Source organism: Sinocyclocheilus anshuiensis, unplaced genomic scaffold (assembly GCF_001515605.1).
Source record: "Sinocyclocheilus anshuiensis isolate Anshui unplaced genomic scaffold, SAMN03320099.WGS_v1.1 scaffold411, whole genome shotgun sequence".
Classification (NCBI taxonomy): Eukaryota; Metazoa; Chordata; class Actinopteri; order Cypriniformes; family Cyprinidae; genus Sinocyclocheilus; species Sinocyclocheilus anshuiensis.
Genome location: NW_015549608.1, coordinates 487,416 through 504,842, shown reverse-complemented (window position 1 = coordinate 504,842; position 17,427 = coordinate 487,416). Strand labels below are relative to the sequence as shown.

Below are 17,427 nucleotides of genomic sequence, written 5' to 3'. Positions count from 1 at the left end.
ATTTATTTATTTTATAATATAAAATAAATAATTAAATAATGAAGTACAGTACTGTAGTGAGTATATGAAAAATAAATAAAATATTTAAAACTTTAATTCGTTTTAACAAAAAACTAAATAGCATTTATTAATTTAATGTTTAATATTTTTTAACTACATTTTAAAGCATAAATTAAACAGTTTCTATTAATTTTGCCCATTCGAAAAATGGACAAATAAGCTAATTCTTATGTGCCCCTTGAGATAAAACATAAAAGAGCATCAGCAATCCTTGCACCCCTCGTGCAACCGTCCACTGGGAATGAATGAGCGACAGTAACAGTGATGCAAACCTCACTAATGACGTCTCAGTGCACGATCAATGTACCTTCAGATAGTAAACCAGCAGCTCATTGAGAGCCGGATCAGCGTTCAGGTTGACCAGGAAGCACTTGTCCTCTCCGACCTTGATCCCTGACGACTCCAGAGAGATTCCCATGCTCTCCAGCTGCTTCTGACGGTCCTGCAGAGACCAAGCACAGTGAGTGTGTGTGACACCTGTGCGATCTCCTCAGTTTTCCGGAGTTTCTCCTCCCAGGTTACCGTCATCTCCTGAATGAGTTTCTCAGACTCCTGGAGTTTCTCCTGCAGCTCAGGAGCCTTCAGAGACTGACCGACACAACATAACAAACGTTATCATTAACAGCTCCTCATTTTAGTATCAGTGATATACTATTGTAGTTTTTAATAATATTTTGAATTAGTTTATTTTTATATTTTACATATTCATTTTAATTTTAGTTAAAATATTAGTTTAGTTAAAGTATTTATACAATAAATAATGCAGCTAACAGTACAGTACTGTAGTGAGTAGAAAAAACATATATATATATATATATATATATATATAAAAAATAATTATTTTCCAAATAATATTTTACATATTTATAATATTAATTTTTCACAATATAAACAGGGTCTTCATACATTAAAGTATATAGGTGCCTTTTAAATGTTAGGATGGGGGTCCCTCGCAGGAGTATGATCCTATTTGGGGGTCCATGGCAATGAAAAGACTTTTTCACCCTGTATTAGAGCGTAGCTGTAGCCTTCAGTTCAGATATTCTCCCATAATTCCCTGCTCACCTCAGCCTGCGAGAGCTGCACCTTCAGCTTCTCCACTTCCTCCCGCAGCTCTCTGATGATGCGGGCGTTGGGATCCTCGTTCACCACGGCGTGGTTGACGATTCTCTTGGCTCGGTCGGCGTAGCGTAGCGTCGAGAGTGTCTCCTCGTAGTTGTCAGCGGCTGGGCTGATGGTGGCGATCATGGCCGTCTTACTGTTGCCACCCAGATTATCCTGTAGAAGCAAAGGAAAAGAGTTTGATTTCGAGTTCAATTCACCTGCACATTTAAACAGTGTTCGATGAGCTCTGATGAACATCCTCACCTTCAGCAGCCACGTCAGCACTGAGTCTCTGTACGGCACAAACTTGCTCTTGCCTTTTCCTGCAGACTGATCAGCGAGTGCAGAAATAACACAGCCCAGCGTTGTCAGAGACCTGGAGACATACAAAAAACACCACCATCAGAAAACACCACAGAAACAACAGAAAACACCACAGAGACATCAGAAAATACCACAGAGACATCAGAAAATACCACAAAAACAACATAAAACACCACAGAGACATCAAAAAACACCACAAAAACAACATAAAACACCACAGAGACATCAGAAAACACCACAAAAACAACATAAAACACCACAGAAACAACAGAAATCACCACAGAGACATCGGAAAACACCACAGAAACATCAGAAAACACCACAGAAACAACATAAAACACCACAGAGACAACATAAAACACCACAGAGACAACATAAAACACCACAGAGACAACATAAAACACCACAGAGACAACATAAAACACCACAGAGACAACATAAAACACCACAGAGACAACATAAAACACCACAGAGACAACATAAAACACCACAGAGACAACATAAAACACCACAGAGACAACATAAAACACCACAGAGACAACATAAAACACCACAGAGACAACATAAAACACCACAGAGACAACATAAAACACCACAGAGACAACATAAAACACCACAGAGACAACATAAAACACCACAGAGACAACATAAAACACCACAGAGACAACATAAAACACCACAGAGACAACATAAAACACCACAGAGACAACATAAAACACCACAGAGACAACATAAAACACCACAGAGACAACATAAAACACCACAGAGACAACATAAAACACCACAGAGACAACATAAAACACCACAGAGACAACATAAAACACCACAGAGACAACATAAAACACCACAGAGACAACATAAAACACCACAGAGACAACATAAAACACCACAGAGACAACATAAAACACCACAGAGACAACATAAAACACCACAGAGACAACATAAAACACCACAGAGACAACATAAAACACCACAGAGACAACATAAAACACCACAGAGACAACATAAAACACCACAGAGACAACATAAAACACCACAGAGACAACATAAAACACCACAGAGACAACATAAAACACCACAGAGACAACATAAAACACCACAGAGACAACATAAAACACCACAGAGACAACATAAAACACCACAGAGACAACATAAAACACCACAGAGACAACATAAAACACCACAGAGACAACATAAAACACCACAGAGACAACATAAAACACCACAGAGACAACATAAAACACCACAGAGACAACATAAAACACCACAGAGACAACATAAAACACCACAGAGACAACATAAAACACCACAGAGACAACATAAAACACCACAGAGACAACATAAAACACCACAGAGACAACATAAAACACCACAGAGACAACATAAAACACCACAGAGACAACATAAAACACCACAGAGACAACATAAAACACCACAGAGACAACATAAAACACCACAGAGACAACATAAAACACCACAGAGACAACATAAAACACCACAGAGACAACATAAAACACCACAGAGACAACATAAAACACCACAGAGACAACATAAAACACCACAGAGACAACATAAAACACCACAGAGACAACATAAAACACCACAGAGACAACATAAAACACCACAGAGACAACATAAAACACCACAGAGACAACATAAAACACCACAGAGACAACATAAAACACCACAGAGACAACATAAAACACCACAGAGACAACATAAAACACCACAGAGACAACATAAAACACCACAGAGACAACATAAAACACCACAGAGACAACATAAAACACCACAGAGACAACATAAAACACCACAGAGACATCAGAAGATACCACAAAAACATCAGAAAACACCACAGAAACAACATAACAACATTTTTAATTTTTATGATTTAATTAATCATTAGTTTGAGAGGAGCCATTATTTTACATGATGCAGTTCATTCATATAGCATCTATTACAGTCTGCAGATTTCCTCTACTCAAGTAGGTTTGTAAAGAGCCCTATATTCTTTTATTCATACTCTTTTCTGCTCCGAGTGCCAGCTTTTATCCTCTTTAGACTAATTTCCCAGATTGCATACAATGACTGCCAACATATTGTTTGTTTTTCGATCATTATAAGCAAGTCTGAATATGGTGATCGGCTGCGGTCGTCTTACTTGTTGATGTTGCTGCCCTCCTTCAGTCTCTCTCCAGCAGCTCCAGTCTTAGATACGCGTTCACTGCCGGCCAGATCAACCAGACTGATCTTACTCACTTTCTCACCAGAATTCTGTGTTCACAATCACACACACAAACACAGACATAAAAGAAAATATTGCAATCAACAACATAATGAATCTGCACAAAACGTGTGTCTGAGATCATTACCAGGGTCCAAAATTAACACTCTACAACCATATTCTGCAAATAAAAAAAGTTATTCAACTGTTTAAATCATATTTAAGAATAATGATGTGATGTAAGTGACGTGAGTAACTGAAATAAATCTTACTACTAAAGAAATTACGATTTCTACTATGACTTTTACTAATGAAGTTAGTATGAATAAAGTTATTCTTGATGTTTTTGTGACAGATGAGAGATGATCATGTGAAAGACTCAATGACTTGTGCTGTAAAAGTGCAATATATACATATATATAAATGCAATAACAATGTAAAGATCAAAGGAATGTAAAAATTAATTTACTTACACTGCAAAAATGCTTACAATGCTTTTCTTACTTAAGATTGTTTTTGTCTTGTTTCCAGCCAAGATATCTAAAAATTCTTAAATCAAGAAGGATTTTCTAGACAAGTAAAAATTATTGTCTTGTTTTCAGAAAAAATTATTCAAAATTAGGTGAGTTTTTGCTTAGAACAAGCAAAATAATCTGCCAATGGGGTAAGAAAAATAATCTTATTTCAAACAGAAAACAAGATTATTTTGCTTGTTTCAAGCAAAAACTCACTTAATTTTGACTTTTTTTTCTGAAAACAAGACAATAATTTTCGAAGTAATTAATCTAAGTAAGAAAAGCATTTTTTGCAGAGTAAACGGGCAAAAAATATTTAAAAAAATAGAATTGAAAATGGAAATTTAAAATTAATAAAATTATAACAAATCAAAAATATTTAAAACATTTTTAATTGAACAAAATAAATAAATAAATGAAGACTTTAACCCAAATTAAAACATTTAAAAAATGTTTTAATTATATTTAATAATTTTATACAAATTTAAGTAAATAATTAAATACAAATTAAAATAAATAAATAAACAAATAAATCCAAAAAATAGGACATAAAATAATTTACTTAATTATAACTATAAATAAATTCCAAAAAATATTGATGGATTATTTTGTGATGGAAGAGAAATGTCTCAATGACTTATGCTGCATGTCACAAATTATTATTATTATTATTCCTTTATTTAGCCAGGAAATCACATTGAGATATTGTTATCTCTTCTTCCAGTGAGACCTGGATAAATAAACAAAGTTCAATAATTCTATTATCATTAGGGACTTTATTGTAATAACAAACAATGGAAGTTTCGTTGAGTTTAAATGTGGTGAACCCTGATAGTAGAGCAGCACTGACCCCAGACTGCAGGTCATACAGCGTCTGCGTGACGATGACGCTGAAGACGGCGTGCGATCGGCTGCTCTCCTCGTTCATGTTAGTGGCGGCTACTGTGCGTGATTTATTCCCCTCCGACATCAGAGACTCAATGTCCTGCAGGAGGCGCAGATTAGAGAGAACATGCAACTAAACTACATACAACAACTAACAAACTAATAGTTCACTGTAAGCGGAGACAGTGAGAGAAAATGAGCCAATCTGGACAGCAAACACATTTCTAATCAGAACATAGTTTGTATGTAAAAAAAACTTTTTTTTTTTTGCTGGTCGAATTACAAAGAACTTTACAGATATGACATATCTGTGACATATATATGACACACTGTCAGTCAAAAGCATTCTACGGAATTCTGGGAGAAACATCTGAAACAAAGTCGATACTTTAATGTAACATTTGAAACGGAGTTGAGAAGAGTCATGTTCACCTCGAAGTTCATCACAGCCAGCTGAGACAGACCGTCCACATACGGACCCAGGACTTTATGCTCTCTGACCTTCAGAGACTGTCTGCTCCTGTACGGACGGAGGAGAGAGAAGATGTGTGAGGAAACATCATCACAGATCAGAGGTTTCTCTAGGACGCTATTAATGTTCCCTGGACACTGATTCACAATCGTCCTTTTGTTTGGGCCTCAAGCAGAGCATTTGATTTGATTCGGCACCATCACATACAAACTGAACTTCATAAAATAAAATAAAAACTTTGATAAATGAAAAAAAAAAAAAACGAATTAAATGATAACTTGAGTGAATATAGCACAAAACAAGGTAAAGATTTAAAAAAAAGTTATAATGAATTATAATTATAATTAATAACTATTAATAAAGTAAATGAATATAGCACAAAACAAGGTAAACATAAAAAATGTAAACATGTAAAAAAGATAAAATAAAAAGTCAAGTATATAATTGTAACATTTTTTTAAATAATTCAATAATTTAAAAATTACATTTTAAAGGCATGAAAATAGGACAAGAAATAATTTACTATACAATTTACTATTAAAACTATTAATACATTTAAAAAATAGTAAAAAAACAAAAAAAAACAATTAAAGATTCAAAAATGTTAAAATTAAGTGATTCAAAAAAAGGCAAATATTAAATATAGAATGAACAATGTTAAGTATAAAATTGTGACAAATAGAAAAAAAAATTTTAAATAACAAAATTAACATTTAAAAGCCATAAAATAGAACATGAAATAATCTACTAATTAAATTATAAATAAAATACATTGTATATACATATATATACATATATAAAGAAACAGTTAAAAATTTAAATATTAATAAGAAAATTAAAAAATGCAATTGATTTTAAAAGGACAAAAATAGACTTGAAAATATAAAGTATAACATTTTAACAGATAAAAGAAACATTTAAAAATCAAAAACTAAATAAAAACATAAAACTAAATAACAAAATTAATATTTTAAAATCATAACAATAGAAAATTTAATAATTTAATAATTCTAGTTAAATTTGATTAATAAATTCAATTAATAATAATGATCAATTCTATTAATAAATTCAAAAATATAAAAATATAAATGGCACAAAAATAGAAAACCACTAAAAACTACATAAAGGCAAAAAAAAAAACCAATTAAAAATCAAATTAAAATTGTAAAATTAAAAAAATACAAATATATTTTAAAAAAAAGTGAAGATTTTTAATGCCATAAAAACAGGAAGTGACAGAATTGAAGTTGAATTGAAGTGAAAGCGCCACCCCGTGTGTGAAAGCATGTGACAACCAGAGAAAACAAGCAGGATCACAGTCAATCAGTGCATACAACCACTAAAAATCACCAAAACACCAGATTCAAACATAATTATATATATATATATATATAATAATATTAACCCTGTGAAGCCTGAGATATGAAATAATATTCAGATAAATCTAATGTTTTGAAATGGAACAGTTCAGTAAACCTTTAGACAAAGATATTAAAGAAAATCCTTATTAAATGCATCAGGCTTTAATGGTTCATACAGTCTGATACAGTGAGTATATTAAATAAAAACAGCTCAATTTTATTCAGAGACTCCAACTTAGCATAAATGTGAGCCTGCAGCACAAAAGCAGTCTTAAGTCGCTGGGGTATATTTGTAGCAATAGCCAACAATACATTGTATGGGTCAAAATTATACATTTTTCTTTTATGCCAAAAATCATTAGGATATTAAGTAAAGATCATGTTCCATGAAGATATTTTGTAAATTTCCTACCTTGAATATATCAAAACTTAATGTTTGATTAGTAATATGCATTGCTAAGAACTTCATTTGGACAACTTTAAAGATGATTTTCTCAATATTTAGATTTTTTTGCACCCTCAGATTCCAGATTTTCATATAGTTGTATCTCGGCCAAATATTGTCCGATCCTAACAAACCATACATCAATGGAAAGCTTATTAATTCAGCTTTCAGATTATGTATACATCTCAATTTCGAAAAATTTACCCTTATGACTGGTTTTGTGCTCCAGGGTCACAAATATATGAATTTGGTGCAGATGCTGATATTTATATGATGAAATCTGCTTCTTGTGATGTAAATCAGTGAGATCTTTATAACAGTACAGTGGATATTTACATAAAATGATCTAAATATCAGTCGTCGCTCTATATCTCCAGTAATAAGATGAGATTGAAATGATCCAAACATATAATGCAGTGCAATCCAGTGCTAAGAGGCCTATCTAGTGCATTTTGGGCCTGCTGTATATTACGAATCCGCTCACCCTTTGGGATCCAGCAGGTCCCGGACTTTCTCATTATAGATCTCCATGTAGGACACCTCCACCTTGAAGGAATGGGTCTGGTTCTGGTCTCTGGAGACCCTCTCGAACAGCGAGCAGCAGAGTCTGGGGATCAGGCCCGGCTGCTCTCCGTTGCCCATCATGGAGAAGGATTTCCCCGAGCCTGCCGGACAGCACAAGCATTCACGGGTCAGAAGAAGACGCTTACAGGTTTTAGACGCGTAACCTTCCTGTGACTGAAAACACAGACGCTTCCTGTTCATGCACGGAGAAATATATCAGATTCATATTTACACACAGACCATAAGACACACTGGACTCTTATTAATGGTAATCTGCTTTTTAATTGAATTCTGCATTCGGTTACCATTACAGGTGATTTTCAGTTGTGGTGCCTGGGCAATAAAATAATTAAATTAAATATATAAAATTAAACATAAAATAATTAAAAGTAATACATTAAAATATAAAAATAAATAATAAAAAATTAATTACATAAATTTAAATAATGATTAAAATAATAATTGAAAAGACGAATAAAGATACATTAAAAATATGCAACAGAACAGAACAAATATACATTTTGGTTTATTTTGTACTACTTAATATTTAAAAATACAAATAATTAAAGAATATAAATAAAAAATAACAATGGTTTTCCTGTTTTTCAGATCCTTAATGTATCTTTAAAGGGAAAAAAAAATGCAAATAAATAACAAAAAAACAGAAACAAAAGTTTCAGGTTTAATCTGATTATTTTATGATAACTAAAATTAGAAAAATTATCTTCATATACAAAAAATCAGTAAATAAAAATAAAAATTTGCACATTTTTTAATGTTTCAGATCTTTAATGTATCTTTATTTTTCTTTTATTTTTATATAGAGAAAAAATAAAATACAACACTTAGTTTAAACATTTAAGACAAAAAAACAGAAAAAAAAATCAGGTTTAATCTGGTTATGACGACTAAAATTTGAAAAAAAGATAAAATGTAAAATTTCTCTTTATATAATTCATAAATAAAAATGAATACACATTTTTCCTATGTTTAATGTATCTTTATTTTTCTTTTATTTTAAAAAAATTTTCATGCAAAGAAAAAAAATACAATTGATCTTTTTTCAACTCTTAGTTTAAACATTTAAGACTAAAAAATAAAAATCAGGTTAATCTGGTTTTATGATTTTACGGTAACTTTTTTTACTTGTCTAGGAAGAATTATCATTGAGAATAATTACAAAAAAACTCACAAGTAAAACATCTGGACAAAACACATTAATGAAAATTTGAGGGGACAAATGTGCATTAATTATCATAAGAAAGGCAAAAAAACGTTTTGTAACGTTTTGGATGTATTTTCTTCATGCACAATATAATTTCATTTCCTGCAGTGGAGCGTGGCCTGGCTGTGTTTTGGTGAGATTCGTGTTTGTTTGTTTGTACAGTGTTAACTCAATATGTTTGTGTGCTTGTTAACATCTTGCAGGCCCATTTAGAGGAAACACCGGCACTCTTATGACAATGAATGAGCATCTATTCAAACATGTCACGTCACATAAGAGCACATATATATAACTCTACCTGTTTGTCCATAGGCAAAAATGCAGGCGTTGTATCCTTGAAAGGCGTTTTCAAGTATTCCCTCCCCGAGGCACTTGAAGACGACCTCCTGACCTGCGGGACAAACACACAACCGTCACAATCACAGAGCGTTCACAAAGAAATCTCCACAATTTCCTTGACTTTCAATAGAAACACCTTCCACAAAAGCCGTCTGAATACAAAAATGGGACTTGCAAGTAAACTAGATATCCACCAGTGCTTTTTATTATTTATTTACTATTCATATGTGTTATATTTTGAGTTAGCTTTTATTTTTATATTTTCAGTTTTCATTTTGAGTCATTTTGCTATGTGCTTTCAGCATTTTTATTATTTTTGTAAAATTTCTTTAATTTTGTAAAACTTTAGTTTTTTATACATTTATTTTTATTTCAGTTTTAGTAATTTTAGCACTTTGACTTAAACTCATTTGATTTCATTTAGCAGGGTTATTAAAGTAACTAAAACTAAAACCATAAAACCATTTTCGTTAATTGAAATAAAAAACTTGAAATAAAATAAAATATTTTAATTCAACATTCAAGGCAACATTTCTCATTTTCATTTCGTTTAACTTGATGTACTAAAATAACCAAAACTAAAATTGAAATAAAAATGAATGAAAACTATAGAGACGTTAAAAAAATGAATAAAAATGTCAAAAACACAGTATTTTTTTATACTACATGAAAAACTTAAAATTGTTGCATTGGCAACTAACTAAAATAAAATAAGCTGAAGCTAAAGTACTAAAATTATTTAAAAAAAATAATAAAACTAAATAGAAGTAATGAATAAAAATAACAAAAGCACATAACAAAATCACTTAAAAACTGTTACTTGAAATAAAATAAACGTTAACTAAAATAAAATAAAATATAAATGTATAAAGGCAATAGTTGTAATTTTTATTTAAAAACCTGATGTAGTAAAATAACTCAAACTAAAATAAAAACTAATAAAAATATATAGACATTAAAAAACAAAAACTACTCAAATAAAAAAAACAATAAAATTACTAAAACTTTAACTAAAATTTTAATGAAAACTGAAAATATAAAAATAAAAACTAATTCAAAATATTAACAAAAACTACAATAGTATCTCAATGATAATAAAATAACCCTCTCAGTTAGTTGCCAAGTCAACATTTCTAATTATTGTTTAAATTTGTCATTTAATTTTTATTTCATAATTATATATTTATATATATATATAAATAAACAAAAATATTTGTAATAGCTTTAGTTAAGAATAAAAACACTGAGGAGAAGTGAATATTCCACTCTGTTTTCTGTATTATTATTGCTTTTCAAAGGAAATTCCAATTTAATTTCAATTGTGGTGAATCAGGCAGCTGTGTGAAGAGCTAAATAAAGCTGGACCTGCGGCGTTTTACACACGAATCTTCTGTTGACTGTCACAACTCATTAACCCTGTTTGAGCAACGAGTAAACACAATTACTTTCTCCATTCACTTCATTTATCACAGAAAATTCATAAAGCTGAACCTACTGATGCAGAAACGTACTCTGATGCGAAATATCATCGTCTCACTGGAAATGTTGAGCGCATCAAGACAAACTCTGTTAATATTTAAAACAGTTCATAAGTTAGTTTGAACTTTGAAGTTTTATATCCCATGCTACACGGTTGCTAGGGTGCTCTGAGTAGTTGCTAGGCAGATCAGGGTTACTACTGTTAACTAAAACTATTAAAAACATTTTTGTTAATTAAAATAAAAAAAGTAATAAAATAAAAAAATCAAGTAAAATGAAATAAAATAAAATATTAGATGAAAAATCTGAAATGTTGCCTTGGCAACTAACAGAAATAAATTTAAGTTGAAGCACTGAGGTTACTAACCGGAAATAAATAAAAAAACAGACCTCAAACTAAAAGTGAAATAAAAAACAATTAAAGTAATATAGTAATTTAGGAAACAGTAGTATTTAAAAAAACGAAAACTAATAAATATGACAAGAACAAAATAACTAAAAAATTAGTCCTCAAATAAAAAAAATCCACAAAGCATGCATATTCACATATTAATAAAAATATAAGCCACCTATCAACATACAAGACAAAAAAAAATTTAATATATATGCACATGTAAGTAAGGTACTGTATAAACTGCATTCATAAAATATTAAAATAAGTTACATAATCAAATTTTTGAAAAAATTTACAAATTAAATAACATTTAAAAAAAATTGTAAGGAAAATAGCTGTAAATTGGATGAATGAATTTAATATATATAAATACACAAAGCATCAAGTTAATTTGGTTTTATTAGCACAAAAATAAAACGTGAAAAAGTCAAACAGAAAAAATGTGGAATTTCCCAAAGCATCATCATTAACTACATAATGTTTTTAATGAGTTTCTACGCTTCTGTACAGGCTTGTATAAACCTTATAACTGCACATGATCCTTCCTAAAAGACTTTAATTACTGCTCTGTCTGAACACTTTCTATGCGTTAGACTGATGAAAGAGGACCAGCACAAACCGTCTGTGTAAGAACATGTTCACGAGTCAGCCGGACTACAAGAACAGCTTCAGTGTGGGACATTATAAAAATCACAAGAGCTGCTGAAATCACCAGCTACACTCTGATTGGTCGGAGCTAATCATGTGTTTCGGGTCGATATGATGACTTTTGAGGAAGAACTACTTTTTACATTTTTTATATTTTTAGCTTTCATTTGAATTGTAATTTACATTTTAGTAGTTTATGTGCGTTTTAATTTTTTTATAACTTTGTTTTAAAATATTTCTATTTAGCTTTAATTTATTTTTATTTCACTTTTAGTAATTTTGTTTACGTGCTTTTGTTATTTTTATTAGTTTTTAATATATATTTCTATTTAGCTTTAACTGATTTTTATTTCAGTTTTAGTAATTTTGTTATGTGCGTTTGTTATTTTTATTCGTTTTTTATACTTTTATTTAGATTTAATTTATTTTTACTTCCGTTTTAGTAATTTTATGTGCTTTTGTTATTTTCATTTTTCAAAATATTTATATTTAGCTTTAATTTATTTTTGTTTCAGTTTTAGTAATTTTGTTGTGTTTGTTATTTTTATTAGTTATTAAACGTATTTCTATTTAGCTTTAATTCATTTTTTATTTCAATTTTAGTTTTAGCAATTTTGTTGTGCTTTTGTTTTTTTCATTAGTTAAAAAAATATTTCTATTTAACTGTATTTTTATTTAAGTTTTAGTAGTTTTGTTATGTGTGTGTTTTTTTATTTTTTATATTTCTACTTAGCTTTAATTTATTTTTATTTCAGTTTTAGTAATTTAGTTTTGATCTTTTGTTATTTTTATTAGTTTTTTTGTATTTCTATTTAGCTTTAATTTATTTTTATTTCAGTTCTAGCAATATTAGTATGTCAGCTTCTTGTTAACTTATTTTATTTCAGTCAGTCAGTCAACAATTTTAAGTTTTTCACCTAATAATTATAATATTAATATTGTAAGAATAATTATTTCATGAGTATCAGAAAAGCATTTTTAAAGATCTAATAAGATTTAATCATAATTATAATAATGATCATTCTATACTGTATATATATAAATCTATTTTTTTTTTTCTTAGCTTTAATTTATTTTTATTTCAGTTCTAGCAATATTAGTATGTCAGCTTCTTGTTAACTTATTTTATTTCAGTCAGTCAGTCAACAATTTTAAGTTTTTCACCTAATAATTATAATATTAATATTGTAAGAATAATTATTTCATGAGTATCAGAAAAGCATTTTTAAAGACCTAATAAGATTTAATCATAATTATAATAATGATCATTCTATACTGTATATATATAAATCTATTTTTTTGTTTTTCAGCTTTAATTCAATTAACAAATTTTAATGAACAGATTTGTTTTTTTTACTTTTTTAAAAATTAAATCTAGGAATTGCTAAATATTTTTAATAGTTTTATTAAAATTAAAAAATAATGAATAGTTTTATATTTTAGCTTTTCAGTTTTCATTTTAATTTTAGTTCAAGTTTTAGTAATTTTGTTATGATATAAATATTTTTTATATAATTGATATCATTTCCAGTGCATCAGATGGTCAGTGAATGGTGTCTGAGACTTTAGACTAGCACGGTAAAGCAGTAAAACCAGTATCAAGCCTGAACTAGTCTGGAGCAGCACGGGAAATCTGGCAGATCTCGTCTCAGATCCCTCCCTCGGGAACGGCTCGTTTGTGTGTCCGTGTCATTTCCAGGGCTTTCCATATTACAATAGTGAATATAATCTGTAATTATCGCTCAGGTGTGACCACGTCCGGCGCAGTGAACGTGTTCAAGCCTGACTCACCGGCGTACTTCGGGATGTTGGACTCATCCATGGACCAGAAGCAGTGGTCGAAGGCAAACACCTGCAGACACAGAGACACATGCACACACACTCACTCACTCACTCACTCACTCACGCACGCACGCACTCACACACTTTCTGTCAGTTAGTTGCCAAGTCAACAATTTTACGTTTTTCACTTAATATTAATATTGTAAGAATCACTATTTTACGATTCTTTCAATTCCCAATGAATAAAATCGATTCCCATCCTCTCCTTTATGACTAAACATCCTGTTTCACTCAACTGAAGAAAAATGGGTTGCAAAATGCATTTCACGTATATTCATTCCTGAAGCTCAAACAGTAGAATATGGCACAAGCAATGCGAAGATCATGGGTTCGATTTCCAGGGAATGCATGAACTAATACTGTATGTCGCTTTGGATAAAAGCATCTGCCAAATGCATACATATTAATATATTTGTTTCTTGAAGACAGACTGAGATTAAATGCATCTCAGCTTTTCTCCTGAGGAAAAACCTCACACGTCTCCTTCAGAGATTTACAAGAGATCTCAACAATTTCTCAATCAAACCCAAGTCTCCTGAGCTGTAAAAGAGCAGCATGCGAGCGATGCGATGCTATGTGGTTCCTCCTGAGAGACATTCTTACGGCGCTTGTGTACAGCAACAGTCTTTGTGAGACGCAGTTAATTAGATACATAAATCTGGAGACGGAGGAATGAATTCCTGCTTTGGTGACCCGTGTTTCCAGAGCGACCGGCCGGCGGATCCGTACGGGACACAGGCCTCCCTCATCTCACATCCCAAACAACGGACAACTGTTAATGCATAAAAAAACGTTCACCCAGTTTTGCAATAAAATATCTAAAAGCTCTTAAAACAAGATGCACTTCTCTGAGAATCAGTGTTGCATAAGATATTAAGACTCAGATGTGTTTTACAGTCTAGTCTTGTTCCAAAATCAGCTAAATTATATATTCCATCCAGTGGATCAGAGATATAATGTCTCGTCTTCAACTTGAAAATATCAGGTACTCGTTAAGAGGAATATTTTAAGATCTGGCGCCCTTTCACTGGTTATTTTAATCATTCTGATGCCCTATTACTGACTGAATTTCTCTCTATTAAACACTAAATGGATGCCAAACCAGTGTTTGTTTTTTATTTTAAATTTAATGTATTTTTTTATTTTTAAATTAATTTATTGAATTCAATTTTTTTTCTTCCTTTTTTTTCTTCTTACCTTGTGCATATATTGGTAGTACACACGTAGTAATAATAATAATAATAATAATAATTTGCAATTAATTTAATTTAAAAAAAAATATTAATTAATTTTTTATTTTAATTTTTTTATTTCTTCTTACCTTGTGTGACTACTTTTACTACTTTTCAATTAGCTTATGGAAATTAATGGTCAGAATTAGATTTGCATTGAAAAACAAATAAAAAAAATAAAAAAATAAAATGCACGTATATCCAAGATTGCATGAAAACAAGATCAATTTATATATAAATTATTATTTTATTTATTAATTTTATTATTTTTTGATTTCTTCTTACCTCGTGTGTGCATACCTACTGGTATATTATTATTATTATTTTTCATTTTTAAATGTAATTTATTTTATTTCTTCTTACCTTGTGTGTTTGCATATATACTGGTTTATACATAGGTGAGCATTAATGTGTCTATGCATGCATAAAGTATATACACTACTTTTCAATTATCTTACAGAAATTAATATTCAGCATGGATGTAATCGAGGGACTTGCTGGTGAGTGTCAAGGGATGGATGAATTTGATTTGCACCGAAAAACTAATAAATCTAAGAATAAATTTAATATGAAAATATTATATATTCAAGATTGCATGAAAACAAGTCTTACTTTCTTATAACCTTTTAAGCTGATCTCATTTCCATTGTGATTGTGACGCAGACGGAGCTGTTTTGTGCACATCTGCGATGTGTTTTATGAGCGCATGAGTTTCTCACCGTCTCTAGAGATCACTGGGCAACACAGAGTCTCTCATCTGTGAAATCAGACTGACCCAAATGTGCTCTGATTAAGAGAAATAACGGTAAACCATGACAAAAAAAAGTTCATCAAATTAACCGACGATACACTTTTCCTCCTTCTTTTTTCAAGAATAATTCTGCAATTATTCATTAATTTAATTAAATAAACAAACTAATAATACAATTTTGCATAAGATATTAAGTTTGCGTGTTTTTTCCGCACATTGGTCAGCCTCGTTCAGTTTTAAATGTGCTTTAATAAACCTGAAACTTCATTTTGAAAATCTTTCACCTGATTTTTCACATTTGAGATGTATGTGTCTATGTATGATTAATCAGCTGATTGTTAATGCACTATTGTTGAAATGTAATGCAGAGTTTTTAAGGTTTTTTAGTCTCTTCTGCTCATCAAGGCTGCATTTATTTGATCAAAAATACAGTAAAATTGTGAAATATTACTATGATTTAAAACAGCTGTTTTCTATGTGAATATCTGTTAAAGTGTAATTTATTTCTGTGATGCGCAGCTGTATTTTCAGCATCATTACTCCAGTCTTCAGTGTCACATGATCTTCAGAAATCTTCTTCTGCTCAAGAAACATTTCTGATTATTATCAATAGTCGTGCTGCCCAGTATTTTTGTGGAAACCGTGATGCATTTTATTTTTCAGGATTCACAGATGAACAGAAAGTTCAAAAGAGCAGCATTTATGTGAAATAGAAATATTTTGTAACATTACAAATGTCTTTACTGTCACTTTTGATCAATTTAATGCATGCTTGATGAATAAAAGCATTATTCTTTTTTTATATTTGAACAGTAGTTTAGACCAATAATCATTCCTGTTTAGCCGATAAACAACATTGAGACAGATGAGAAACATCACTGACTTCTGTGACTAAAGTGCAATCTATAATCAATGTCATTTACACAGAGAGGCTTAGTGTTTGCATTAAAATGAATGCTGATGGCTCAACTGAAATATGCACGGCAGAAAGAGCCCGATTTAACAATATTCTGAGTAGTTAGTGAATAAAACGCAGGTGTTTGTGCTGAAATACTGCTGTAGAAATGCTTTCCAGTAATCAGTGAGGTTTCTGATCGGCTCACTGGCTAAATAAAGCATTAGTCTGCAGTGCAGTCTGTCTGCCGAACACAATGGCAGCGAGGAGACGCTGCAGAACAATGCAGCTTTGACTGCTGCACACTGGGCCTGTGTCTCGAAGCCTCACACACCGCAGCTCTGTGTCGTTCACGAGATCTTAGAGGCCTGACACATTCACACAGACGCTCATCCCCGTCTGACGATCTCGGACTGCATGTGGAAACACTTTCATGTGAAGGTTTGATCCATCAGGCTTTTATGGCTCATATAGTCTGATATAGTGAGAATCTAGAGCAAAAAACAGCTCAGTTTTATCTGGTTTATTATAGTTAACTAAAACTAAAACTGAAACTAATTAAAGCCATTAAAAAAAATTATAAATACATTATTAAATGAATATTTTATTTCAGAAAAAAATTTTTTTATATATATATATATATAAAATAAATTAATAATAATTAATAT

The 17,427-nt window shown here is 30.8% G+C and overlaps 1 protein-coding gene across 1 annotated transcript in view; it reads right to left on the bottom strand.

Moving 5' to 3' along the window:
* Window positions 1-17,427, bottom strand: part of LOC107659071 (kinesin-like protein KIF13A) — a 70,889-nt gene that overhangs the window by 34,102 nt on the left and 19,360 nt on the right. Inside the window, exons 2-11 of the mRNA XM_016447884.1 lie at window positions 13,831-13,891; window positions 9,478-9,570; window positions 7,875-8,055; window positions 5,545-5,632; window positions 5,078-5,212; window positions 3,650-3,762; window positions 1,429-1,540; window positions 1,126-1,338; window positions 538-648; window positions 368-502 (exon numbers count right to left, since the gene is read on the bottom strand). Coding sequence (XP_016303370.1) covers window positions 368-502; window positions 538-648; window positions 1,126-1,338; window positions 1,429-1,540; window positions 3,650-3,762; window positions 5,078-5,212; window positions 5,545-5,632; window positions 7,875-8,055; window positions 9,478-9,570; window positions 13,831-13,891 — 1,242 coding nt within the window. The remainder of the gene's footprint in view (window positions 1-367; window positions 503-537; window positions 649-1,125; window positions 1,339-1,428; window positions 1,541-3,649; window positions 3,763-5,077; window positions 5,213-5,544; window positions 5,633-7,874; window positions 8,056-9,477; window positions 9,571-13,830; window positions 13,892-17,427) is intronic.